Source organism: Lepidochelys olivacea (assembly GCF_965140295.1).
Source record: "Lepidochelys olivacea isolate rLepOli2 genome assembly, chromosome: 21".
In the NCBI taxonomy this organism is placed as follows: domain Eukaryota; kingdom Metazoa; phylum Chordata; order Testudines; family Cheloniidae; genus Lepidochelys; species Lepidochelys olivacea.
The window spans coordinates 16,495,180-16,522,860 of record NC_140431.1 but is presented as its reverse complement, the minus strand read 5'-3'; the positions used below and the strand labels follow the sequence as shown (position 1 = coordinate 16,522,860).

General features: G+C 53.7%; 1 protein-coding gene across 2 annotated transcripts in view; it reads right to left on the bottom strand.

Moving 5' to 3' along the window:
* Window positions 1-735: 735 nt before the first annotated feature.
* Window positions 736-27,681, bottom strand: part of ELAPOR1 (endosome-lysosome associated apoptosis and autophagy regulator 1) — a 104,246-nt gene continuing 77,300 nt past the window's right edge. For both annotated transcript variants that reach the window (XM_084611169.1, XM_084611168.1), the window contains exons 16-22: window positions 20,882-21,062; window positions 16,283-16,379; window positions 15,812-15,913; window positions 13,666-13,792; window positions 12,514-12,692; window positions 11,575-11,740; window positions 736-1,002 (exon numbers count right to left, since the gene is read on the bottom strand). In XM_084611169.1, the coding sequence (XP_084467295.1) occupies window positions 934-1,002; window positions 11,575-11,740; window positions 12,514-12,692; window positions 13,666-13,792; window positions 15,812-15,913; window positions 16,283-16,379; window positions 20,882-21,062 (921 nt within the window). In that variant the 3' untranslated portion in view covers window positions 736-933. The remainder of the gene's footprint in view (window positions 1,003-11,574; window positions 11,741-12,513; window positions 12,693-13,665; window positions 13,793-15,811; window positions 15,914-16,282; window positions 16,380-20,881; window positions 21,063-27,681) is intronic.

The window sequence follows — 27,681 nt, the reverse complement described above, 5'->3', positions numbered from 1 at the left end:
GGGAACCGCGCGTTCTCTAGAGAGCCAGAGAGAACCACGCGTTCTCTAGAGAGCCAGAGGGAACCGCGCGTTCTCTAGAGAGCCAGAGAGAACCACGCGTTCTCTAGAGAGCCACGTGTTCTGCCTGTGTCCTGCAGCCTCGATAAAGATCCCTTTGGTGCTTACAACAGCCTGGCCCTGTCTCTTTCCTGATAGCGAGACTTGGCTGAACTGAAACCCTGTGTCTGAACATGGCCAAACTTTGGGGTGTTTGGACCCTGACTTCAGAGTGGGCCTTTCTCTGTGGGAAGCTGTGATCAGAGGGCCCAGAGTTGAAAAGGAAAAGAAAGCAACCTGCTTTCTTGTTCTTTCCAAGCCCCTTGCTTCCCTGCCAAAGGGACCCATCAAATCAGCGCTCTCTGGGCACTGCCTGTGTGGTGTAGAGAGAACTCCTGTCTCCAGTGGGTTAATGTTGCTGCTGGCAGGGTCTTGTGCAAATCAGACCTCTGCATTAGTCCTCTGGCCTCTGCTGCAGGCCCACGGTGCGAGTGGGCGAGGCCCTAAGCAGGCTATGGCTAACAGGCTGGCTCCCAGGCTTGGATGCAGAGGGGAACCTGGTTGATTTCAGGGGTCTTAGAAAAGGGAAAGCACAAACCACTGTGACTGAGTTTGGACACAGTCATTTGGCGAGACATGGACCACGAGGAAACCCAGAGATGTGGGTCAGCCTGTCTGGACACAGGAAACAGGCAAATGTGTCGTTTAAAAACACATCTGTATTTGGCGATTTCTTTTGGAGGGAATGTTAACTTCAGAGTTTGTTTGTTTAAAAAAGCAACAACAGCTCAAGTGAAAAGTGTATCTGATAAGGCCACAAGGAGGTGTCAGGGCGCAGGGTTCACCAGGGGTAGCGGCGAGGTATCCTGCAGCAAAGGCAGGGGGGCTGAGGCTCCCCTAGAGGTCCATGTCTGTGCTGCCCGACGAGGTCTTCAGCGGGACAGAATCGAACCCGTCCGACGTCCTCTGGAAACAGGAACAGAGAGCGGCTGTCAATAGGCTCTGGTCAGCGCATCTCACCCTGCGCCCAGGAGCGCCTCCCATGGACTTATATGCCCACAGTGCCTAGGAGCCTGCTGCTGAAGCAGGACCCGTGGCGCTAGGCGCTGTACAACACAGAACACAAAGGTAATCCCGGTCCCAATAGCAATCTGGGAAGGGCAGGATGGTTGTGACCACCTGGCACCTGTTTGTGGCCCCCAGGGTCGTGCCCCTAGGTTGAGGGCCCTGGTTTAGATAGAATTTCTCCAATCAGCTGGCAACGGCCCAGACAGCGAGCTAGCTTTAGGAGAACTGCAACGGCCCTGTACGTGAGGCTAGTGTGCCTTTCCCTCCAGCGGCCACCCTGTCTGCTAAAGCACCCTGCAGTCCGCCACTCCAGCTCTGCAGCTGCTTTCCCCACTGCTCTGTGTGATCCCGCCACAGCCTCGGGGGGCACCAGGAGACTGCGGGTTCCAACCCTGCCTTTGTGAGTGGAGCTGCGCAGGTGGAAATAAGCAACACCTCCCACACCCTCGGGACTGGCCCCACTGGACAGAGGGGCAAGCTGGGCCCTCCCCGCATGTCACTGCATTGTGTCTAGACGCGCTGACGCCCCAGGGCCTGATCCCTGCAGCCTGGGCTGCCCATGGAGACTCAGCCGGACACAGTCAGGAGGGGCGCCAGGGAAGGAGCAGCAGCTCCACGAAGCAGCACGGACTCCAGGCCTGGACTGTTCTGGGCTCATTTCCAGAGGTGCTGAGTGTCCACAGCTCCAGCTGCAGCCCAGGGAGCTGCCGGGCTCAGCGCCGACCGTCAGACCCTCTATCCGCCAGCAGGGGAGTTGCAAGCCGGGGCTGCCTCCGAACAAATGGGGGGAGACTGGTGGGTTCAGGCCCTAGGAGCTTCTGCCTCCCCTCCCCCACTCCAAAGATTCATTGATCCTCCCTGCTGCCCCGCCACCCTGCTCTCCACTCTCCTTCCAGCCCCAGCACACGCCGCACCCTTCCCTCGGCTCACCACAGGATGAGATGGGTGAGCTGAAGGGCCAAGGGAGAAGCATCCCACACCCACAGTGAGACTCCTCTGGGCTGGCCTCCATCCCTCCTGCCCAGGGTCCCAGAGGAGCCTCATCCCCCAGCTGGGGTGAGCCGGAGGGGCAGCACATGGCAGGTGGGAGGATGGCAGCAGACGCAGGGTGTGGAGCCTCTGAGCACTGCTGAATGGACACACAACGGGGGCTGGAGGCGAGCCCCACATTAGCAGCTTACTCCTAGAAATAAATCACCTTCTCTAGCGCCAGCCACCCGAGAGTCCCAAGGAACTGGATCAAATAAGGCCCAGCCTGAGACCTGCCCTGGCTCAGGGGTCAGTCTCATTAGCCCCATTTCAGAGATGGGTAAGCTGAGGCCCAGAGATGGGCAGTGACAGTACGTCTGCTGCAGAGTGGGGAGTCGAGCGCTGGCAGGCCCAGCTCTGGGCCTCACGCTCATTTGTTATCCGGGTTACGGGAGCCTCGAAAGGCCCCAGCCAGGCCTGAAGCCTCGTTGTGCCGGGTGCTGCAGAGCAGGGGACAGGCCCTGCCATGGGAGGGCAAAGAGAGGGGAAGTGACTTGCCCAAGTTCACCCTGCAGCTTAAAACCCAGGTGTCGGGCTCCCCGCTCAGACCCCGAGACCACGCTGCACCCCCAGCAAGCTGGGCTGTTCCCACACGCAGGGCAAAGCTGATGCCACCTCTCGCCTCTCGTGCCCGGTCTCTCTAACTGGGGGCTGCCTCATCCTCTTACTTTATTGGCATCGGCCCTACAGACGCGCAGCCGAGAGGGGAAACGCAGGCCGCCTTCCCCGTAACTGCTGTTCTTCGAGGTGTGCTGCGCACGCCCATCCAACGCCGGTGTGCGCATGCCACGTGCACTGTGCCGGAAGGTTTCCCCTCAGCGGTGTCCACAGGGGACCGGCTCCGGCGCCCCCCTGGAGCAGCGCACATGCCACGGTAGCTAGGCGCCGCCAGCTCCCCCCACCCTCAGTTCCTTCTTGCCGGAACCCCAACAGTGGGGAAGGAGGGCGGGTGGTGGAATGGACATGTGCTCGAAGAACACCAGTGACGGAGAAGGTGAGAGCTTGCTCATGTCCATTCAACTTCGGTGACTCCCAAGCAGGACCCCTCAGAGGTGCGTAGGGGTTCATGGATGTGTAGATTGCAACACAGCTCTGCTGAACCCAGCATCGTCCCTGGCCTGCTGAGGGATGGCACAGTGGGCCATGAACGTGTGCACAGAGGACCATGTCGTGGCTCGACAGATGTCCTAGATCGGGAAGTGTGCCAGGAAGGCCGCTGAAGATGCCTGCGCTCTGGTCGAGTGGGCTCTGATGATCGGTGGCAGAGGGACTCCTGCCAACTCGTAGCAGGTCCGAATGCAAGAGGTGATCCCTGTTAGAAATCCTCTGTGTGGACACCAGGGGCCCTTCATCCGATCAGCTGTAGAGATGAAAAGCTGAGTCGACTTACGGAAAGGCTTTGTCCAATCTAGGTAGAAAGCTAGGGTCCTTCTTACGTCTCTTCACTGGTCTTGTGGGGCTTGGGGCGGGAGAGTGGAAGGAAGATATCCTGGCTCATGTGGAAAGCAGACACCATCTGGGGAAGGAAGGCCAGGTGGAGCTGAAGCTGGACTCTCTCCTTATAGAAGACCGTGTATGGTGGTTCTGAGGTCAGGGCTCACAGCTCAGAGACTCGCTGACGTCCCTGCCACCAGGAAAGCTACCTTCCATGATAGGTGAGAGCAGGGAGCACCAGGCCAAAGGATCAAAGGGTGGGCCCGTGAGCCTGGACAGAACCAAGTTGAGATCCCACTGAGTGACCAGGGACTGAACTTGTGGAAAAAGACAGCTGAGGAATCTGACTGTCATGTCATGGGAGACCACCGTCTGCCCCGGTGGGCCAATGACAGGCCAAAATGCACCAGATGCACCCTGATAGAGGAGTGCGCCAGGCCCTGTTTCCTCAAATGAAGCAGGTAGTCCAAGATCGACTGCACTGAAGAATATGAAGGGGAGGTGCCCCGTTTGGCCACTCAGTGGGAGAACCTCGTCCACTTTGCCAGGTAGGTCTGTCTAGTTGAAGGCTTTCTACTCTCGGGGAGGATCTGTTGGACCCCCTCTGAACAGGCCTGTTCCTCAGGGTTCAGCCACGCCACATCCACGCCATGAGGAGGAGGGATGTGACGCTGGGGTGCAAGAGTTGGCCAGGATCCTGTGACAGCAGGATCTGGTCAGTTTGGCAGGGGCCATGGAGGGATCACTGCCAGTCTTGACAGCAGCAATGCTGGTGAGGCCATGTCGGGGCGAGCATGATAACCTGCACCTTGTCTCTCCTGATTTTCACTAGGACGTTGCTGGTGAGCGGAATCGGAGGGAACGTACATCAGGCTTCCTGCCTACGGCAGGAGGAAGGCGGCTGAGAGGGAGCCCTTGCTTAGACCCCATCTGGAGCAAAACCTGTTGCACCTCCAGTTCTGTCTGGTGGCGATCAAATCCACTGGGGAGTCCCCCACCTCTGGGGGTTGTGCCGGCTACCTCCAGGTGGAGCACCCACCGGCGGTGAGAGGAGAAGTCCCTGCTTAGATGATCTGCTAGCGTGTTCTTGGTACCCAGAAAGTGACACGCTTCTGGTTGCCTTCTATGATGAGATAACTGGCTCTGTGGATATGGGGAAAGCGGTGGATGTGATGTATCTTGACTTTAGCAAAGCTTTTGATACAGTCTCCCACAGTATTCTTGCCAGCAAGTTAAAGTAGTACGGGCTGGATGAATGGATGATAAGGTAGACAGAAAGCTGGCTAGATTGTTGGGCTCAACGGATAGTGATCAACAGCGCAATGTCTAGTTGGCAGCGGGTCTCAAGCAGAGTGCCCCAGGGCTCAGTCCTGGGACCGGTTTTGTTCAACATCTTTATTAATGATCTGGATGATGGGATGAATTGCACCTTCAGCAAGTTCGCAGATGACACTAAGATGCGGGGAGAGGTAGATACACTGGAGGGTAGGGATAGGGTCCAGAGTGACCTTGTCAAATTGGAGGATTGGGCCAAAAGAAATCTGATGAGGTTAAACAAGGACAAGTGCAGAGTCCTGCACTTAGTACGGAAGAATCCCATGTACCACTATAGGCTGGGGACCGACTGGCTAAGCAGCAGTTCTGCAGAAAAGGACCTAGAGGTTACAGTGGATGAGAAGCTGGATGTGAGTCAACAGTGTGCCCTTGTTGCCAAGAAGGCCAACAGCATATTGGACTGCATTAGTAGGAGCGTTGCCAGCAGATGGAGGGAAGTGATTATTCCCCTCTATTTGGCACTGGTGAGGCCACATCTGGAGTACTGCGTCCAGTTTTGGTCCCCCCACTACAGAAGGGATGTGGACAAATTGGAGAGAGTCCAGCGAAGGGCAACAAAAATGATTAGGGGGCTGGGGCACATGACTTACGAAGAGAGGCTGAGGGAACTGGGCTTATTTAGTCTGCAGAAGCGAAGAGTGAGGGGGGATTTGATAGCAGCCTTCAACTACCTAAAGGTGGTGGGGGGGGTTCCAAAGAGGATGGAGCTCGGCTGTTCTCAGTGGTAGCAGATGACAGAACAAGGAGCAATGGTCTCAAGGTGCAGTGGGGGTAGGTCTAGGTTGGATATTAGGAAACACTACTTCACTAGGAGGGTGGTGAAGCACTGGAATGGGTTCCCTAGGGAGGTGGTGGAATCTTCTTCCTTAGAGGTTTTTAAGGCTCGGCTTGAAAAAGCCTTGGCTGGGATGATTTAGTTGGTGTTGGTCGTGCTTTGAGCAGGGGATTGGACTAGATGACCTCCTGAGGTCTCTTCCAACCCTAATCTTCTATGATTCTAGATGGATTCCGGGGGTCGATGCAGAAGTCCCAGAGACGGAGTGCCTCTTGGCAGAGGATCGCGCTCCCACTTGTCTGTTGATGTAGAACATCGAGGCTGTGTTGTCCGTCAAGACACTGACCACTCTACCCAATGGGTGAGGTAGGAAGACCACGCATGCTCTGTGCACCGCCCCGAGGTCTTTGACATTTATGTGGAGTGTCATTTCCGCTGGGGACCACATAACCTGGGTCTGGAGAGTGCCGAGATGCACCCCCAGCTGTGGTCCAAGGTGTCCGAAACCAACTCGACTGCGTGAGGAGTGCTGACTCTCGTGAGAAGGGTCCCTGAAGAGGGACGGGGAGGGGAGGTGGGAAGGAGGGATAGAAAGCAACTGAAGGGTGTAACCCCGCACCACCATACTGAGGATCCATCAGTCTGATGCTATAGATGCCATCGCAGGGAGGAAAGGAGAAAGGCAGTTGGCAAAAATAAGGGAGGGGGGATTCTGGGAACAGTCCAGTATGTCTGAAGCACTTAGAGGCACTTAGAGGAGAGGAAGCACTTAGAGGAGAGGAAAGTGATCAGGAACAGTCAGCATGGATTCACCAAGGGCAAGTCATGCCTGACTAACCTAATTGCCTTCTATGAGAAGATAACTGGCTTGTGGACAAGGGAAAAGCAGTGGACACGTTATTCCTGGACTTTAGCAAAGCTTTTGACACAGTCTCCCATAGTATTCTTGCCAGCAAGTTAAAGAAGTATGGGCTGGATGAATGGACTATAAGGTGGGTAGAAAGCTGGCTAGATTGTTGGGCTCAACGGTTAGTGATCAATGGCTCCATGTCTAGTTGGCAGCTGGTATCTAGCGGAGTGCCCCAAGGCTCCATCCTGGGGCCGGTTTTGTTCAATATCTTCATTAATGATCTGGAGGATGGTGTGGATTGCACCCTCAGCAAGTTTGCAGATGACACTAAACTGGGAGGAGAGGTAGATACGCTGGAGGGTAGGGATAGGGTCCAGAGTGACCTAGACAATTTAGAGGATTGTGCCAAAAGAAATCTGATGAGGTTCAACAAGGACAAGTGCAGAGTCCTGCACTTAGGACGGAAGAATCCCATGCACCGCGACAGACTAGGGACCGAATGGCTGGGCAGCAGTTCTGCAGAAAAGGACCTAGGGGTTACAGTGGACGAGAAGCTGGATATGAGTCAACAGTGTGCCCTTGTTGCCAAGAAGGCTAACGGCATTTTGGGATGTATAAGTAGGGGCATTGCCAGCAGATCGAGGGACGTGATCGTTCCCCTCTATTCGACACTGGTGAGACCTCATCTGGAGTACTGTGTCCAGTTTTGGGCCCCACACTACAAGAAGGATGTGGAGAAATTGGAGAAAGTCCAGCGAAGGGCAACAAAAATGATGAGGGGACTGGAACACATGAGTTATGAGGAGAGGCTGAGGGAACTGGGGATGTTTAGTCTGCGGAAAAGAAGAATGAGGGGGGATTTGATAGCTGCTTTCAATTACCTGAAAGGGGGTTCCAAAGAGGATGGAGCTCGGCTGTTCTCAGTGGTAGCAGATGACAGAACAAGGAGCAATGGTCTCAAGTTGCAGTGGGGGAGGTTTAGGTTGGATATTAGGAAAAACTTTTTCACTAGGAGGGTGGTGAAACACTGGAATGCGTTACCTAGGGAGGTGGTGGAATCGCCTTCCTTAGGGGTTTTTAAGGTCAGGCTTGACAAAGCCCTGGCTGGGATGATTTAACTGGGAATTGGTCCTGCTTTGAGCAGGGGGTTGGACTAGATGACCTCCTGAGGTCCCTTCCAAACCTGATATTCTATGATTCTATGTCGTCCTCGGGCATACCCTCAAAACAAGCACTTGCCTGTCTGTTTATTGCAGGCTGAGCTTGACTGAGTGGCCTGCAAATATTGTTGGCTAGGACACCGCTGGTAGCCTCTGGATTTCTTACGGGGAGGCTCCTGGCGAGGCTTGCTCCCCTGGCCCTGAGGCTGTTGTGGCTTGAACTGCTTGCGGGGAGGACCGGGAACATACATGTGGGGTCCTCATGCCCGAGGCTTCGTGCACTGGAGGAGGGTGGGAGAGAGGGGCAGCTGGTCTCTCCAAGGCTCTGGACACTGAGGGGGTGGCCTGAGAGCGCGGGGTGAACCACCAAGGGTTCCATGGGTACCACGGGGCCAGTTTCAGTGCCGACAATGTAGCCAGTACCACCGGTACCTGAGCTTGTCCCACTGTCGGGGAACCTCGCTCCGAACCAGGGCTGGGTCCTGAGCGGTCGCTCCCAGGCGACCAGGACAGAGCGGAACGGTGGCTCTGCCCTGACCGATGCTGCCTGGCGTCCGATCTGGAGTGGGGTCTTGGGCACCGGTGGCGTTCAACGGATCCGCGAGGGCCTAAAGCTGGCGATCTGCATCTCGCACTTGACGAATGGTACCGGGATGAGGAGCTGGATTGGAAGTTGGAACGGGCCCGGTGCTGGGAAGTGCCCACCCGCGGTGATGCCCTCCTAGGGGATCGGTGACAGTCTGAGGAATGGTAGAGTTGATCCCTGGAGCGGTACCATGGTCTTGCAGATACTGGGTGTCAGGACCTGTACCCCTGCTGGGGGGAACATGCCTCCAGAGGTCTGCGCCTGGTCGCTGGCGAGCTGTGCCGCGAGCCTCGCTGCCTGTGGCCAAGGTCTGGGGACTGAAGGGGGCTGTGCTGCGCCTGCCTTTCACAGTCAGAGGCGCCCTGGGTACGGGAGGGTGAGCGCTGGCAGGACGTCCCCCGCAACGGGTAACGGTGCTGCTGAGGTAGGGACCGTGACAGTCTGAACACGGGTTTACCCCATGACCGGGGAACTGCAGGAGCCGGTGTGGGCAGCACCGGGAGGGTCATGATCTCCTGTGCCACCTGCAGGGCCTCCGGCGTGGACAGTACCTGGAGCTGGCAGAGGCCTCTGCCACTATCTGGGGTGGCTGCTGGGGAGGGGGCTGGGGTACCCTGCTCAACCAGAGCTTGGGCCTGAGATCCCGACCGGGGTGAAGAGGTGTCTGGCACAGGACCTTGCTCGCACCCAATCTTATCCTTTCCCTTGTGGGAGGTTGGAAAGTGACCTCGCACCATCTTCTTGGCCGGAGCAATGGATGGGGCCCGGTGCCGGCCCGTGGACGGTCCCAGTGGGGTGCTGCGTACCGAGGTCACGGTAGTCGGAGCGTTGCTCCGGTGCCGGGGTGAGGGCCAACTCCATCAGGAGTGCTCTTAAACGAATATCGTGCTCCTTCTTAGTCCTTGGCTTGAAGGACTTGCAAATTTTGCACTTTTCACTCATGTGCCCTTTGCCCAAGCAAGGCAGACTGCTGCTGTGTGGATCACTGATGGGCATGGGCCTCTTGCAGTGATCACAGGGCTTAAAGCCTGGGGACTGGGTCATCTAACTATAGCTCTAACTATAGCTAAGGGATTTACTAACACTAACAGAAAACTCTAGACATGATAAAACAAGGATTAACGAGTTCGTACGAACAAGAAAGCAACAGCGCTAGCTGAAGCCTCAACAGTTCCAGCACCGTCACTGGCGGCGAGAAGGAACTGAGGGTGCGGGGAGCCGGCGATGCCCATATTCCGCGGCGTGTGCGTGCCACTCCAGGGGGCACCAGAGCCGGTCCCCTATGGACACTGCTGAGGGGGTGTTCGTCCGGCACCCGGTGCATGCGGCGAACACACCCCTCGGTTGAATGGACATGAGCAAACACTGGAAGTAATAACAGCCCCATGAACAATGCTGGGGTGGGAAAGCGGGTTCCAGTCCCAGCGATCACGGGCAGCATTCTGGGGGCAGGAGACTCCAGCGACAGATCCGGGACAGACCCAGGGCCCAGCACCGCTGCCTTGAGGTCAGAGCTAGGCCCAGGCCAGGGAAAGTTTATTTGTGGAGTTTATTTGTATTTCAGCACCTTACTGGGGACTGCAAAGTGGTTCATTGTAACCCTGCAGGTAAGAACATTGTAATCCTACGTCAGCAGAGCAGGGGGTGCAGCAGGCGGGGCTGGGGTATTAGCACAGATGAGGGAGAGTGCCACGGCTGTCAGTTTACACCACACAGCTGCTAGGTACTGAGATAGCCTTGGATGCCATGCATCAGGGACCTGAAAGCAAGAAGATTCCTGGTGTAACTGCTTCCCCAGTGGCTAGATGGAGAAACTGCTCAGCATGCGAAGACAGCTTCAGATTCTATTTGCAAAGCCCCAGTAGTTGATAGGCACGAAGCCGGGAGACACAGGGGCTGGGACAGGAGGCCCTGCAGGGAAAATCCCAGGACCAGCCAAGCTGGGGAGAGCTTCCTAGAGAGCCAAACTCCAAGACTGAGGTAAGTCTGCACTAGGCCCAGTTCACAGCAGGCCAAGAACTCCCTGATCACACCCGGGTGGGCGAAGGGTTCCCATCCCTCCTGTCATTTCACTAGAACACTAGGCCCTGTCTGTCCTCCAGCTCTTTGCTCACTGCAACTCTGGGGACAGGCATGCAAGGAGTGTGTGTGAGATCAGTGAATGCTGTGGGGAGTGAGGGGCTCTTGGGAACATTGGATTGGGCCAAAAGAAATCTGATGAGGTTCAATAAGGATAAGTGCAGGGTCCTGCACTTAGGACGGAAGAATCCAATGCACCGCTACAGACTAGGGGCTGAATGGCTAGGCAGCAGTTCTGCGGAAAAGGACCTAAGGGTGACAGTGGACGAGAAGCTGGATATGAGTCAGCAGTGTGCCTTTGTTGCCAAGAAAGCCAATGGCATTTTGGGATGTATAAGTAGGGGCATAGCGAGCAGATCGAGGGACGTGATCGTTCCCCTCTATTCGACATTGGTGAGGCCTCATCTGGAGTACTGTGTCCAGTTTTGGGCCCCACACTACAAGAAGGATGTGGATAAATTGGAGAGAGTCCAGCGAAGGGCAACAAAAATGATTAGGGGTCTAGAACACATGACTTATGAGGAGAGGCTGAGGGAGCTGGGATTGTTTAGTCTGCAGAAGAGAAGAATGAGGGGGGATTTGATAGCTGCTTTCAACTACCTGAAAGGGGGTTCCAAAGAGGATGGCGCTAGGCTGTTCTCAATGGTAGCAGATGACAGAACGAGGAGTAATGGTCTCAAGTTGCAGTGGGGGAGGTTTAGGTTGGATATTAGGAAAAACTTTTTCACTATGAGGGTGGTGAAACACTGGAATGCGTTACTTAGGGAGGTGGTAGAATCTCCTTCCTTAGAGGTTTTTAAGGTCAGGCTTGACAAAGCCCTGGCTGGGATGATTTAACTGGGAATTGGTCCTGCTTCGAGCAGGGGGTTGGACTAGATGACCTTCTGGGGTCCCTTCCAACCCTGATATTCTATGATTCTATGATTCTATGATTAGCGGTTCCTCCAAATCCCTGCTGGCAAACTGGGTTGGGACAGTGGGGCCCAGAGGTGCTGGTGACTTGCAAATGGCCTGCATCTAAACTGAGAAAGGAACCCAGGACTCCGGACTCCAAGACCACATAACCACAAGACCAGCGTCCCCTCTGCCACTCCATCAGCACCCCAGCAGCGTTTCTGCCCATCCTAACAGTCAAAGCAAGTGGGTTCAAAGGCTCACCTCTGATCTGGGGAGCTGGTGACAGCTGCTGCCCCCAGCAATGGCACAGGGGATGGGCACCCACCTTGTAAGTGAAGGACTTTATCTTGCCAAAGAGAGACTTCTTGCTGGTGAATATCAGATCATCTTCCACATCTTCCCCCTCCATAATGGCACAGCTGTCGGCGGCTGGCAGCTCACTGTCCTTGGCAGTTGAGTTCATCACCAGCTTGGAATATTTATACTCCAACCTTCAGGGGAAGGAAGAGCAGAATGGATGGCACGGGCCCTTTGTGTGGGCACCTCAGAGCTATACACAAAAGGATCTGTGTAGTGTAAGGCCCTGGTTTTCAGAGGGTGTGGGGTGGTGAAACCATCAAAAGATCTGGGGTGCAGTAAAAATGGGGGATGCAGACACTGATCTCCCTGGGACAGGTGGGCTGCCCCTCTCTGCAGCTCTGGGAGCGGTGGCTCCTGGCAGCCCTTGCCTGCAGCTCCCTGGAGGCATCCCGCTGAGGTTTGTGCAAGCGGGTGGGACGTGCTGTATTCTCCAGGGTGCGGAGGCCAGGCAGCCACTTGAGCTAGTAGGTCGAGGCATTGGGAGGTGGCAGCAGCCGAGCCCGGGATCCAGCAGCAGGGAGCGAGCTGTGAGGGAGTGATTGTGTGGGCTCAGTGGGGGGAGGTGTCCAGAGAGATCTGTATCCAGCCCGCAGCAAGCGGGTCTGTCCCTGGCAGGGCCCCATGTCCAGCAGACCGACCTAGGTATCGAACCGTGTGATCTCTCTGGAGACTGCGATGAAGAGGTAGTTCCTGTGCTAGGCTCTACAGGGCGCAGTGTTCCTCTCCCGGCTACCGGCTGAGCAGCCACCTGGAGCCATCCGCTCCTCCCAGCTGGGAGCCGACTGGATGGGACACCCCAGAGAAGGTGGTGCTGGCCAGCAGGGGACACTCCTCCCTGGGAGTCAGGATGAACCCCAGGGGAAGAGCCGGGCAGCAGCCCTCTAACAGGGTGGCAGCTACTCACTTTTGGTTTTTCTTCCAGAAGTAGCAGGTCATGCCAGTCAGCAGGATGGCCGCGCAGGTCCCGGCCGAGATCCCCACCTTGAGCCAGAAATCCATGGCTTTGCAGATGCTGACCTTCTGCTCTGGGAGGGGGACGCCGCCTGCACAGAGCTTCGGCTCCCGCCACACGTACGTGGTTCTCTGCAGGGGGCAAACAGCCATGCCCCCCCCTTTAGTCCCACACAACGTCCCAGGAGCGTGGGGGTGAAGCCAGGCCCCCGGAGCAGCACTCCACCTGGGCAGCACCATGCCGAAGGGAGTCTGCTCCTGCTGGGGCAGCCCTGGCAGGACCACACCCAGTAGCTCTGGGCTTGCTGTGCACTCCCTTCAGGCCCTGCCGGACCATTGCCCACCACCTCAACAGCTCCCGATTCACCCTGACCTCCACTTGGAGACAAGGACTGGGTAGGGCACTGATTCCCAGGGACTTGTGGGAATTTCCCATGGAAGTGGGGGAGTCTGGCCTCTGCCATAGGCGCCAACTTCTCCTGGCACCGGTGGGTGCTTGCCCCCGGCCCTGCCCCGTCCCCATTCCAACCCCTTGCCCGCCCCAATTCTGCCTCCTCCCTGCCCCTATTGGACTCCTTCCCCAAATCCATGCCCCAGCCCCGCCTCCTCCCCTGAGTGTGCCACGTTCCCACTCCTTCCCCCTCGCTCCCACAGCTGTTTCGCGGCAGCAAGCCCTGGGAAGAGAAGCAGGGAAGGTGCACTCAGGGGAGGAGGCGGAGGCGAGCTGCAGGGGGGAGCTGCTGGTGGGTGCAGAGCACCCATCAATTTTTCCCTGTGGGTGCTCCAGCCCTGGAGCACCCATGGAGTCGGTGCCTATGGCCTCTGCTACAAACCCTCTAGGCTCTCTGAAGACCAGCTGGGCTCTCCTACAATGCTTTAGGGCACTGGGGACTAAATCCTGCAGCAGCATCACTGCAATGCTGCGTGCAGCTAGTGTGACACAGGGCACGGCTGCTGCCGGGAACAGCACGGCAAGGGTGGGCCCCCTGCATTGCTAGTGCAAGCCCATCAGCTCGCTTATCAACCGCTCGCTTCTCCCGCCAGCTGGACGCACCCCTCCCCGCCCCAGCCCATGGAGACGCAGCTCCATCGTGTGAGAGCTCACCTGGATCCCGCGGAGGCAGGCGCTGACGATGGCGTGGTAATCGTAGGCGGAACAGAGGGGGCAGGCTGCGGAGGTCTCCCACAGGAAGTGGAACGTGCAACCGTCACACGTCCCATCGGGGCATTTACTGTCAGGAGAGATGAAGAGGATCCTGAGCCGCCAGCCCCAGTCACTGCCTGCAGCACCGTGTGACCAGGCAGGGCTGCAAGCGAGCTGCAGCGTGACCCCAGGCACAGCGTGCTTAGTGTCCAAGCCCTGGGGCCTGGCTGGCAGATGGTGCACCATCTGGCTTGGCACCTCCCCAGCGATGCAGATCGTGCTGGCCGCTTTCCACCACCAGTCACACCCTGGCGGCGCACCAGGCTAGCCAGGCCACAATGGATCATCACTAATAGGATGTGACGCAGGAACAACCCTGGCTGGCTCACCCAGGGCCGGGCAGGGCCCAGGGGCGAACGGGAGTGAAGAGCAAAGAGAACTGGCTATAGTCCCTCCCTTGGTCAGCAGCTTGGACGCACTCACCCAGGGAGCCGGCACGCAGGGACACATGCACAGAGGAACACCACAGCACCCCAGGAAGGTGGCAGAGCCATGGGGGAAGCTCCCTACTGCGACAGCAGATTGGGACAGGCTGGGCCATGTTCTGCAAACCTGGCTCTAGTTTAGTTACAGAACCTGGCACAGAAACAGCCTCCCAAATCCTGTGCACATTCAGACAGCCCAGGAACCAAGTGTGGCCACTGAGTTGGGCTGACTCTGTTTCTCAGTGCCCAGGCACAGAGGTGCCAGGTGCCCACACCTTCAGTGGATGCCAATGGGAAACGTGCTCAGGACTTCTGAGCAACAGGCCTGAGGGGGGGAGGGATAGCTAGTGGTTTAAGCATTGGCTTGAGGAGACCATTTGGGATCTACTGCAAAGATTGGGGATTGGTCCTGCTTTGAGCAGGGGTTTGGACTAGATGACCTCCTCAGGTCCCTTCCAACCCTGGTATTCTATGATTCTATGAATTTGGCCACCCAAACTCAGCAGCCATTTGTGAAAATGCAGCTGTTTCTATGCGCAGCAAGATCCCAGAGTGGTGGATTTGGAGAGGAACTGTGAGCTCTTGCCCAGCAAGCACCAGGCACTGCCCAAATCCAGGAGCTGGGCTGGAAATGCTGATCTGTTTGTGAACAGCAGGCCTGGATGGCACCAGAGGAGAAGGGGACCTGATGGCGGCTGGGGAAGAGACACAGGTCAGGCCCTGGGGGGAGTGCACAGGGCCCGGCACCGCCCCAGCACAGTCCGGGGGAGCTTGGCTGAGGACTGCAGGAGCAGGGCCAGTTTGGACGCAGGGCAGCCAGCTGGCCTCAGTCTAGGTCACAGATTTGAAAGCAGCCTTCAGGCTGAGCCAGCTGCTGCCCAGGGAAAGAATCTGGCTGTCCTGTGCAGGGTCGGGAGAGCCCCTTCCACACCGTCTGCATCCGCATTCCCAGCCTGCCCTTCCCTCCCTTGCCAGGGGGTCCTCCACAAGCAACACCCTGCAGTGGAGGCAGCTGGCATTTGGGCTGGGGATGCTTCGGCAAGGTGCCCTGAAGCTCATTCTCAGCAGGAGGAGAGGGGGAGGCCCAGAGACCGAAACTCCCAGCATGCAACACTCCACCTTGGGCCATGGGGCTGGGCCAGCTGGTTTTCTCAGACATTTTGCACTACTACCGAGACAGGGTCCTCCGCTCTGGGGGCAGCGCTAATGCAGGGAGGGCCCCACGGGCCAGCTCAGCCAGCTCACAGTGGGTCTGGACGCTGCAGGGTGGTTGAAGCAGCAGCACCTTGTCTACACTAGGGCTCCTGTTGTTGCTGCCACGTGTAGGGCTGCACGACCGGGAGCAGTGCTGCTGGGGGCTTTCAGAAGGCTGAGGGCAGCTGGCTCCATAGCGTGCCTACCGGACACGGCTCTCCACCAGCTGGCAAGCTGCCACCGCAACCTGTTGCTGGGCAAACTATGGGCACCGAACGGATCAACACCTTGTGTTGCAAACAGCCCAGGGTCTGGCAGCCTGTCCTGCACATTACTCCTTCTCTGAGCTGTTCTGCCTTGTACTGAGCCAGCGAGCCTGCCCAGAGAGGGGCGGGGGCCCCATAGTGCACAGCAGCTCTGGCGCTTACCTTGGCACAGACAGGGCTCCGGAGCCTGTCTTCAGGGGGTCACATCGCAGGCGGATGGCTGTGGCCCGCCCAGAGCTGCAGGACTGGGTCACGTCATTGGACCTGCAGGTTAGACAAATGCACTGCACTTAGCAAGGCCTCTGGTCTAGTGTGAATGCTCAGCATGGCCCAGCACTTCACAAAGCAGGTCCTTTGTGACGAACCAGGTCACACAGCGGGGGTGGGGAGAAGATCCTTGAGCCTTCTCCCCCCAGCCCCAGGGGACCGTGGCTATGACTGTGGTTCCCTTGCTGTCTGGGGTGGGGAAGGACAGTCCTGGACTGTTCCCTGAGGGCCTGGCAAAGGCTCCACGTGGAGCTGGCCACAGGCCTCTGCAGCTTGGAGCTGCGCTTGGCTATGCCGAGCTATGCAGGTGGCGACGGTGGGCAGGGACTAGGGTGCCTGCCCCCCTGCACTTGAGGCCCTCGTTACCTGTAGAAGAAGATCACATCGGTCAGCCCCGTGTTCTCGGAGGCGAAGTGCTCAGGTAGGGAGGTGATGTTGTCCAGGGTTGTTTCTGTCGTCACCCCTGAAATGACACCCAAGCGGATGAGGGTCCTAGCACAGAGCGGCTCCACTCCCAGCGCTCGCACTGGACCACGGGGAAGCAGGGCGGGCTCCCTGCAACTGCCGAGAGACATGCACAGCGGGCTGGTCCATGCCTGCTTCCCCTGCCCACTCGCCCTAGATCAGCAAGCCACATGGGGCTCCTTATGGCTGGCGTGTGAGCACCAGGAACAGACAATCTGCAGGGGACGCTATGCCCCAGTAAAACCGCCGCAGCCCCCTGCCCGCAGCGATGCCCGTCGGGCTGCAGCATGGTCACAGCACCGGGGGGGCCAGCTGCTCAGAGACAGCAGCAGCCACTGCTTGCTGCCACTGTGCAGGAGCCTGCCCCTGCCGAGCCCTGTGCACAGGCTGGTGCTGCTGGTGGGGGCTGAGTGCCCCGCTGCCCCTCTCCCCCCATGGGGAGCGCAGAGACGTGCCAGCAGCCAGCTGCTTCTGGGAGCAGCGTGGGGCCACAGCATGCAGGCAGCCTGCCTGAGCTCTGCTGCGCCGCCGGCTGGGAGCCACCTGTGGTGAGCTCCTCCCAGCCAGAGCCTGTCCCTCGCACCCCCTCCCGCACCCCAACCCCCTGCCCCAGGTCAGAACCCCCTCCTGCACCCAAACTCCCTCCCAGACCCAGCACCCCAACCCCCTGCCCCAGGTCAGAAGCCCCTCCTGCACCCAAACTCCCTCCCAGACCCTGCACCCCAACCCCCTGCCCCAGGTCAGAACCCCCTCCTGCACCCCCTCCTGCACCCCAACATTTTGCGTGTGATGCAGCTCTCGGAATATTTTAGTCAAAGACAAAAACAAAAAAATGTATCTTCTTCTTTGAAAGGTTGCCGACCCCTGCTCTAGAGTCTCTTAAGGTGTGGAGGGATTTCTCAGTTTTCTTGGCAAGCTTGGTTTGATCCCTGGAATGGAAGGTCCTCAGACGTAGTTGGGACTTCCCTCAGAAATCCAGGAAGCCCTCCTCACGACCACTGCCATGGAGATGGAACAAGTAGCTGTGTCAGCAGCATCCAAAGAAGCCTGTAGGGACGTCTTTGCAAGCAGTTGGCCCTTAGCGACGATTGCCTGAAACTTCTCCTTCTAATCCATTAGAAGATGCTCAGCAAAGGCATCTTAGTATGGCTATACTTTGCCATGAGGGCTTGGTAACTGGCGATCCTGCACTGAACATGACTTACAACCAGATAAATCAAGATGCTTAAAATCTTTGCTGCGTGGCGTGGACTTGGGGTGGTGCTGGCTGCCATGTTTGTTCACAGCATCGAGCTCACAGGAGTTTCAGGGGGATGTGAAAATAAAAAGTCTGAGTCCTTGGAGGGAACATTGTGTTTTGTGTTTGCTCTCTTACAGAGGCCGGGCCATGCCATGTTATTTCTGCTGGGTCCACCAAGGCCTCGTGGATGAGTAATGTGACACGGGCAGGCGCGGTGGTGTGCAGGCTGTCAAGTAGTTTATGCTGCGACTCCTTAAGCAGGAGTCCGCCACCCTTTTAATAAGGTCCAGTAGGGATAAGGAGGTTTTAGTACCGTTATACAAGGCACTGGTGAGACCTCACCTGGAATACTGTGTGCAGTTCTGGTCTCCCATGTTTAAGAAGGATGAATTCAAACTGGAACAGGTACAGAGAAGGGCTACTAGGATGATCCGAGGAATGGAAAACTTGTCTTATGAAAGGAGACTCAAGGAGCTTGGCTTGTTTAGCCTAACTAAAAGAAGGTTGAGGGGAGATATGATTGCTCTCTATAATTATATCAGAGGGATAAATACCGGAGAGGGAGAGGAATTATTTAAGCTCAGTACCAATGTGGACACAAGAACAAATGGATATAAACTGGCCACCAGGAAATTTAGACTAGAAATTAGACAAAGGCTTCTAACCATCAGAGGAGTGAAGTTTTGGAATAGCCTTCCAAGGGAAGCAGTGGGGGCAAAAGATCTATCTGGCTTTAAGATTAAACTCGATAAATTTATGGAGGAGATGGTATGATGGGATAACATGGTTTTGGTAATTAAACATTCATGGTAAATAGCCTGTAATGGGATATTAGATGGGGTTGAATCCCAGTTACCCAGGAAAGAATTTTCTGTAGTATCTGGCTGATGAATCTTGCCCATATGCTCAGGATTTAGCTGATCACCGTATTTGGGGTCGGGAAGGAATTTTCCTCCAGGGCAGATTGGAAGAGGCCCTGGAGGTTTTTCGCCTTCCTCTGTAGCATGGGGCACGTGTCACTTGCTGGAGGATTCTCTGCTCCTTGAAGTCTTTAAACTATGATTTGAGGACTTCAATAGCACAGATATAGGTGTGAGGTTTTTTGCAGGAGTGGTGGGTGAAATTCTGTGGCCTGCGTTGTGCAGGAGGTCAGACTAGATGATCATAATGGTCCCTTCTGACCTAAATATCTATGAATCTATGAAATGGTTTAAAATCAGCAGCCCAGGACATGGCGGTAGGTTCGTCAGGGGAAGATGGAGAAATGTTGGTCGTAAGGAGTAATCTCTTTGTCCAGTCTCGCTTCCTAGGCCTCAGAGGTCTCATCCTGTGGATCAGTAGCCCGAGAGAGAAATGCTGGTGGGGAGTCTCTTCTCTTCTCCTGGCGAGAAGCACTAGGAGCCCTTGAAAACTGCTGACAATAAGCCACCCAAGGGTCCAAGTAGGGCCACTGGGGTGGTGCAAAAGCCATGGGTGGGGGCACCCAAGGGTGTCCATACCAACCGGGTGGGGCTTGACTCTCATGAGGGTAAGAGATCTCAGGAAGGCAGGCTCATTGGCAGCCGAAAGGAGAGCCTTGGACAGAATGTGGGAGATTGATGAAAAATCCCCAATCATCGTTTTCCTCTTCCTCATTGGGCAGAGGTGGAGCAGTCCTGGAAGTAAAGGAAGACTCCGTCGGTATCACGTGCGTCTCCAAGGAACAGGAGGTGATCAGTACGGGATGGTGCTGGGCTGAGCAGGGGAGATTCAGGCGTTTCTGAAAGCACCAAGTCCCTAGGAAAGGAAGCTCCTGTGGTACCGGGATGGGCAAAATACTGACGAAGTGAGACTGCAGAGGTGGCTGTGTCACAAGGTGCTGACGGTACCGGAAGTCTCATGTGTTTGGTGTACGGCCAGGAGGCGTAGGTCTGGTCTTTTATGGAGCTGAAGTACTAGGTACTGAGGCCCTAGGGGACTCTGCCAGTTGTGGTGCAGAAGAGCTGGTCTTCTCTGTACTGCTCCGTTCACCTGACGGTACCAATCTTCCAGAGCCAGAGCTCTTAAAGTCCTTAGGCTTGCTGGCAGTGACGGTACTTGAGGAGCCTGCAGCCTCATGGGTCACAGACCCATGGGTGCTGAGGTGGTCGACCTGGCCGGGGACCATCTCTTTGCGGCAAATTATCTACCATGGGGACTTGAGACTGCTTCTTAGAGATTTTTTGAGAGGATTCCACCTATTTCTTCTTCTAAGCTCTCGGGTTGTGTTTTCCCAAGGAAGTTGACGTGGCTGGCCTGGTCGGGGACCATATGCAAGGGGAATCCCTGGGCCAGGGGCAGAGGCCAGTTGGAGCAAGCGCTTCCTCGTAAGGAGACGCAGTTTTAGTTCCTGGCTCTTTCTGCCCTCAACTTTAATTTGAAGCAGAAATTACACTTCTGAGGAACATGTGACTCCCCGCGACACCATATACAACGGGAATGTCCGTGACCGGCCGGGATAGCCTCCTGGCCTGAAAGGCGATGTTTAAATCTGGGGGAACCGGGCTTACCCTTCCCGGGTTTCACTTCCTCTGAGGGGAAAAAGTGAGGGAAAAAGGTAGATGGATGGGCAACAGTCGCTATCCCAGTAAGAATTTTTTTGTGATTTTTTTTTTTTTTTTTTTTTGTGAACTAAAGAAAGGGAGGCAAGGGATTCCGGCTACTAACTAAGGAAAACTCTCGGAACTACCATGAGCAAGAGCAAGACACAGTTATGGTAATCTCAGCTCGGGCGCCTCAGTCCAAGGCGGCTGAGAAGGAACTGAGGCGGTTTGCCCACGCAGCGCGATGCAGCCCGGTGCGGGGCGCGAGGCAGGGAGGGCACATGTGCAGGCCGAACAGACACTGCTGCCTAAAATCTCCGATCTGAGGCACATGGGGCGCAAAGGCACCTAGGGTTAAAGAACCTAGAGGGGGGCGCCCACGGGACACTACTCGAAGAAGCAGCAGCACGTCCTTGGCCTTACACCCAGGAGGTGCCTCTCAGTGGAGCAGGGTAGGAGGCCAGTTTCCAGACTCTGGGCCGAGCACAGGAGCTGCAGGCCTGACCCTCCCTGCCCTGCCCTGAGTGGAGTCACTGACCCCACCGCAAACCACTGCCCAGCCTCTCTTCTCCTCCCATTGCAGCAGGTGCAGGGCACCCCACTTTGCCCAGGTGCCCAGGAGCGCCCCAGTGTGGGACAGGGCTGGATCAGACCCTGAAAGGCCAGTCCCCATCCCCAGACTGGGGAAGCAGCACCTACCTACGACACGGTCAGCCAGGCTCACAGGCTGGGAGGACACTATGGTTTTGTAGCCCATCACATCAGAAGGGACAATGATGGACTGGCATACGTAGGAGGTGACCGATTTCGAGAACTCCGCCTCCCCATCAGGGACCCGCATGTCGGTGACGTTGTCCGTACAGGTGGCCATCTTCCTTCCCTGGGGTTAAGGAGCAAAGCAGTCAGCCCCCGTCCGGTGCCAGCACTCTGCTTTCTGGGGGAGGGGGACGAGCCACACGTGGTACGGGGATTTGAGGTGAACGTCTCCGTATGGCTCTCACCATGCTTCTTGGCCCAGACCTGTGAGACCCCATTACTGTCCTGGCCTTCTGCACAGCTGCAACAGTCCATGTTGGCACTTGGGGCTATGGAGATTTCTAGGTAAAACCCACCTGCTAAGGCCCTGCATGACCATCAAACTCATAAGAAAGTAAGAATGGCCCTACTGGGTCAGACCAAAGGCCCATCTAGGCCAGTATCCCGTCTTCCGACAGTGGCCAGTGCCAGGTGCCCCAGAGGAAATGAATGGAACAAGTAATCATCAAGTGATCCCGTGTTGCTCATTCCCATCTTCTGGCAAACAGAGACTACAGACACCATTTCTGGCCATCCTGGCTAATAGCCATTCATGGACCTATCCTCCAAGAACTTAGCTAGTTCTTTATTGAACCCTGTTATGGTCTTGGTCTTCACAATATCCTCTGGCAAGGAGTTCCACAGGTTGACTGTGCGTTGTGTGAAGAAATACTGCCTTTTGTTTGTTTAAAACTTGCTGCCTATTAATTTCATTTGGTGACCCCTAGTTCTTGTGTTATGAGAAGTAGTAAACAACACTTCCTTATCTACTTTCTCTACACCAGTCATGATTTTATAGATCTCCATCATATCTCCCCTCAGCTGTCTCTTTTCCAAGCTGAAAAGTCCCAGTCTTATTAATTTCTCCTCATACGGAAGCCGTTCCATACCTGTACTAATTTTGATTGCCCTTTTCTGAAACTTTTCCAATTCCAATATATCTTTTTTGAGATGGGGCGACCACATCTGCACACAGTATTCAAGATGTGGACATACCATGGATTTATATAGAGGCGACATGATATTTTCTGTCCTATTATCTATCCCTTCCTTAATTATTGCCAGCATTCTGTTCGCTTTTTTGACTGCTGTTGCACAATGAGTGGATGTTTGCAAAGAACTATCCACAATGACCCCAAGATCTCTCGAGTGCTAACAGCTAATTTAGACCCCATCATTTTATAAGTATAGTTGGGCTTATGCTTTCCGATGTGCATTACTTTGCATTTATCAACATTAAATTTAATCTGCCATTTTGTTGCCCAGTCACCCAGTTTTGAGGGATCCTTTTGCAGCTCTTCGCAGTCTGCCTGGGTCTTAACTGTCTTTAGTAATTTTGTATCATCTGCATATTTTGCCACAGCACTGTTTACCTCTTTTTCCAGATCATTTACGAATATGTTGAATAGGACTGGTCCCAGAACAGAGCCCTGGGGGACAAGACTAGTTACCTCTCTCCATTCTGAAAACTGACCATTTATACCTACCCCTTGTTTCCTATCTTTTAACCAGTTAACAATCCATGAGAGCACCTTCCCTCTTACCCTGTGGCAGCTTACTTTGCGCAAGAGTCTTTGGTGAGGGACCTTGTCAAAGGGTTTCTGAAAATCTAAGTACACTATATCCACTGGATCCCCCTTGTTCACATACTTGTTGACCCCCTCAAAGAATTCTAGTAGATTGGTGAGGCATGATTTCCCTTTAAAAAAACCATGTTGACTCTTCCTCAACGAATTATATGAATCTGTCTATAATCTATATTAATCTATATGTCTGACAATATTGTTCTTTATTATAGTTTCAATCAGTTTGCCCAGTACTGAAGTCAGGCTTACGAGCCGAAAATTGCCGGGATCACCTCTGGAGCCCTTTTTAAAAATTGGCGTCACATTAGCTATCCTCCAGTCATCTAGTACAGAAGCGGATTTAAATGAGAGGTTACAGACTACGGTTAGTACTTCTGCAATTTCACATTTGAGTTCCTTCAGAACTCTTGGGGGAATACTATTTGGTCCTGATGACTTATTGCTGTTTAATTTATCAGTTTGTTCCAAAGTCTCCTCTAATGATACCTCAATCTGGGACAGTTCCTCAGATCTGTCACCTAAAAAGAATGGCTCAGGTTTGAGAATCACCCTCACATCCTCAGCCGTGATGACCGATGCAAAGAATTCATTTAGTTTCTCCGCAATGACCTTATCGTCCTTGAGTGCTCCTTTAGCACCTCAATTGTCCAGTGGCCCCACGGGTTGTTTAGCAGGCTTCTTGCTTCTGATGTACTTAAAAAAAATTTGCTATTACTTTTTGATTCTTTGGCTAACTGTTCCTCAAATACTTTTTTGGCCGTCCTAATTGTATTTTTACACATCATTGGCCAGCGTTTATGCTCCTTTCTATTTTCCTCACTAGGATTTAACTTCCACTTTTTAAAAGATGCCTTTTTGCCTCTCACTGCTTCTTTTACTTTGTTGTTTAGCCACGTGGTGGCTCTTTTTTTGTTTCTCTTACTGTGTTTTTTTAATTTGGGGTGTACATTTAAATTGAGCCTCTACTATGGTGTCCTTAAATAGTTTCCATGCACCTTGCAGAGATTTCCCTTTTGGCACTACACCCTTTAATTGCTGCGAAACTCACTTCCTCATGTTGAGTAGTCCTCCTTTCTGAAATTACATGCTACAGTGTTGGGCTGCTGTGGTGTTTTTCCTGCCACAGGGATGTTAGATTTAATTATATTATGGTCACTGTTACCAAGCGGTCCAGCTGTATTCACCTCTTCGACCAGATCCTGTGCTCCACTTAGGACTAAATCAAGAATTGCCTCTCCTCTGGTGGGTTCCAGGACTAGCTGCTCCGAGAAGCAGTCATTTAAGGTGTCAAAAAACTTTCTTTCTGCATCCCATCCTGAGGTGACATGTACCCAGTCAATATGGGGATAATTGAAATCCCCCCATTATTACTGAGCTTTTTATTTTAATAGCCTCTCTATTCTCCCTGAGCATTTCACAGTCACTATCACCATCCTCATCAGGCAGTCGGTAGTATATCCCTACCGCTATATTCTTATTATTAGAGCATGGAATTTCTATCCATAGAGATTCTATGGTACAGTTTGATTCATTTACAATTTTTACTTCATTTGATTTGGCTGTATTTTATAGAATCTTTATTGAGGTTACAGGGACAAACCATTCCGATGTGTAGAAAGAATAGTAAATATGGCAGGCGACCAGCTTGGCTTAACAGTGAAACCCTTGCTGATCTTAAATACAAAAAAGAAGCTTACAAGAAGTGGAAGATTGGACAAATGACCAGGGACAAGTATAAAAATATTGCTTGGGCATGCAGGAGTGAAATCAGGAAGGCCAAATCACACCTGGAGTTGCAGCTAGCAAGAAATGTTAAGAGTAACAAGAAGGGTTTCTTCAGGTATGTTAGCAACAAGAAGAAAGTCAAGGAAAATGTGGGCCCCTTACTGAATGAGGGAGGCAACCTAGTGACAGAGGATGTGGAAAAAGCTAATGTACTCAGTGCTTTTTTTGCCTCTGTCTTTACGAAAAAGGTCAGCTCCCAGACTACTGCACTGGGCAGTACAGCATGGGGAGGAGGTGACCAGCCCCCTGTGGAGAAAGAAGTGGTTTGGGACTATTTAGAAAAGCTGGACGTGCACAAGTCCATGGGGCCGGATGCGCTGCATCCGAGAGCGCTAAAGGAGTTGGCAGATGCGATTGCAGAGCCATTGGCCATTATCTTTGAAAACTCATGACGATCGGGGGAAGTCCCGGACGACTGGAAAAAGGCTAATGTAGTGCCCATCTTTAAAAAAGGGAAGAAGGAGGATCCTGGGAACTACAGGCCAGTCAGCCTCACCTCAGTCCCTGGAAAAATCATGGAGCAGGTCCTCAAGGAATCAATTCTGAAGCACTTAGAGGAGAGGAAAGTGATCAGGAACAGTCAGCATGGATTCAGCAAGGGCAAGTCATGCCTGACTAATCTAATTGCCTTCTATGACGAGATAACTGGCTCTGTGGATGAAGGAAAAGCAGTGGACGTGCTGTTCCTTGACTTTAGTAAAGCTTTTGACACGGTCTCCCACAGTATTCTTGCCAGCAAGTTAAAAAAGTATGGGCTGGATGAATGGACTATAAGGTGGATAGAAAGCTGGCCAGATTATCGGGCTCAACGAGTAGTGATCAATGGCTCCATGTCTAATTGGCAGCCAGTATCAAGTGGAGTGCCCCAAGGCTCGGTCCTGGGGCTCGTTTTGTTCAATATCTTCATAAATGATCTGGAGGATGGTGTGGATTGCACCCTCAGCAAGTTTGCAGATGACACAAAACTGGGAGGAGAGGAAGATACGCTGGAGGGGAGGGATAGGATACAGAGGGACCTAGACAAATTGGAGGTTTCGGCCAAAAGAAATCTGATGAGATTCAACAAGGACAAGTGCAGAGTCCTGCACTTAGGACGGAAGAATCCCATGCACCGCGACAGACTAGGGACCGACTGGCTAGGCAGCAGTTCTGCAGAAAAGGACCTAGGGGTTACAGTGGACGAGAAGCTCAATAGGAGTCAACAGTGTGCTCTTGTTGCCAAGAAGGCCAATGGCATTTTGGGATGTATAAGTAGGGGCATTGCCAGCATATCGAGGACGTGATTGTTCCCCTCTATTCGACACGGGTGAGGCCTCATCTGGAGTACTGTGTCTAGTTTTGGGCCCCTCACTACAAGAAGGTTGTGGAAAAATTGGAAAGAGTCCAGCGGAGGGCAACAAAAATGATTACGGGACTGGAACACGAGTTATGAGGAGAGGCTGAGGGAACTGGGGATGTTTAGTCTACAGAAGAGAAGAATGAGGGGGGATTTTCATAGCTGCTTTCAACTACCTGAAAGGGGGCTCCAAAGAGGGTGAATCTAGACTGTTCTCAGTGGTAGCAGATGACAGAACAAGGAGTAATGGTCTCAAGTTGCAGTGAGGGAGATTTAGGTTGGATATTAGGAAAAACTTTTTCACTAGGAGGGTGGTGAAACACTGGAATGCGTTACCTAGGGAGGTGGTGGAATCTCCTTCCTTAGAAGTTTTTAAGGTCAGTCTTGACAAAGCCCTGGCTGGGATGATTTAATTGGGGATCGGTCCTGCTTTGAGCAGGGGGTTGGACTAGATGACCTCCTGAGGTCCCTTCCAACCCTGATATTCTATGATTCTATGCTTTCTTTCGCATATAGTGCCCCTCCCCGACCAGCACGACCTGTTCTGTCCTTCCGTTATATTTTGTACCCTGGTATTACTGTGTACCATTGATTATCCTCATTCCACCAAGTTTCTGTGATGCCTATTATATGAATAGCCTCATGTAATACGAGGCACTCTAGTTCACCCATTTTATTATTGAGACTTCTAGCATTGGTATATAAGCACTTTAAAAACTTGTCTCCTTTTAGCTGTCTGCCATTACATGATGTAACTGAATGGAACTCTTCTTTATTTGACTGTTTATGATTAATAGATTCATAGATATTTAGGTCAGAAGGGACCATTATGATCATCTAGTCCGACCTCCTGCACAACGCAGGCCACAGAATTTCACCCACCACTCCTGCAAAAAACCTCACACCTATATCTGTGCTATTGAAGTCCTCAAATCATAGTTTAAAGACTTCAAGGAGCAGAGAATCCTCCAGCAAGTGCCCCATGCTACAGAGGAAGGCGAAAAACCTCCAGGGCCTCTTCCAATTCCTTCCCAACCCCAAATATGTCGATCAACTAAACCCTGAGCATATGGGCAAGATTCATCAGCCAGATACTACAGAAAATTCTTTCCTGGGTAACTCGGATCTCACCCCATCTAATATCCCATCACAGGCCATTGGGCCTATTTACCATGAATGTTTAATTACCAAAACCATGTTATCCCATCATACCATCTCCTCCATAAACTTATCGAGTTTAATCTTAAAGCCAGATAGATCTTTTGCCCCCACTGCTTCCCTTGGAAGGCTATTCCAAAACTTCACTCCTCTGATGGTTAGAAGCCTTTGTCTAATTTCTAGTCTAAATTTCCTGGTGGCCAGTTTATATCCATTTGTTCTTGTGTCCAGACCCTGCCTGTATTTTATCATTTTTTATCCTCTCGTCCTCACTAGGACATAGAGAATCTCCATTAATAGATCCTCCCCAAAGGGATGTCTCTGTCTGAACCACATGCTCCTTTGCACCTGTCAGCTTCCCCCAGCCCTTAGTTTAAAAACTGCTCTAAGACCTTTTTAATGTTAAGTGCCAGCAATCTGGTTCTAGTTTGGTTTAGGTGGAGCCCATCCTTCCTGTACAGGCTCCCCCTTTCCCCAGTTCCTAATAAATCTAACCCCCTCCTCCCTACACCATTGTTTCATCCATGCATTGAGACCCTGCAGTTCTGCCCGTCTCCCTGGCCCTGCGTGTGGAACTGGGAGCATCTCAGAGAATGAGGCCATGGAGATCCTGGACTTCAATCTCTTACCTAGCAGCCTAAATTTGGCCTCCAGGACCTCTCTCATACCCTTCCCTATGTCACTGGTACCTACATGTACCACGACCTACATGTACCACCTCCCCAGCACTACGTATAAGTCTATCTAGATGTCTTGAGAGATCCTCAACCTTCGCATCAGGCAGGCAAGTCACCATGCGGTTCTCATGGTCATCACAAACCCAGCTCTCTATGTTTCTA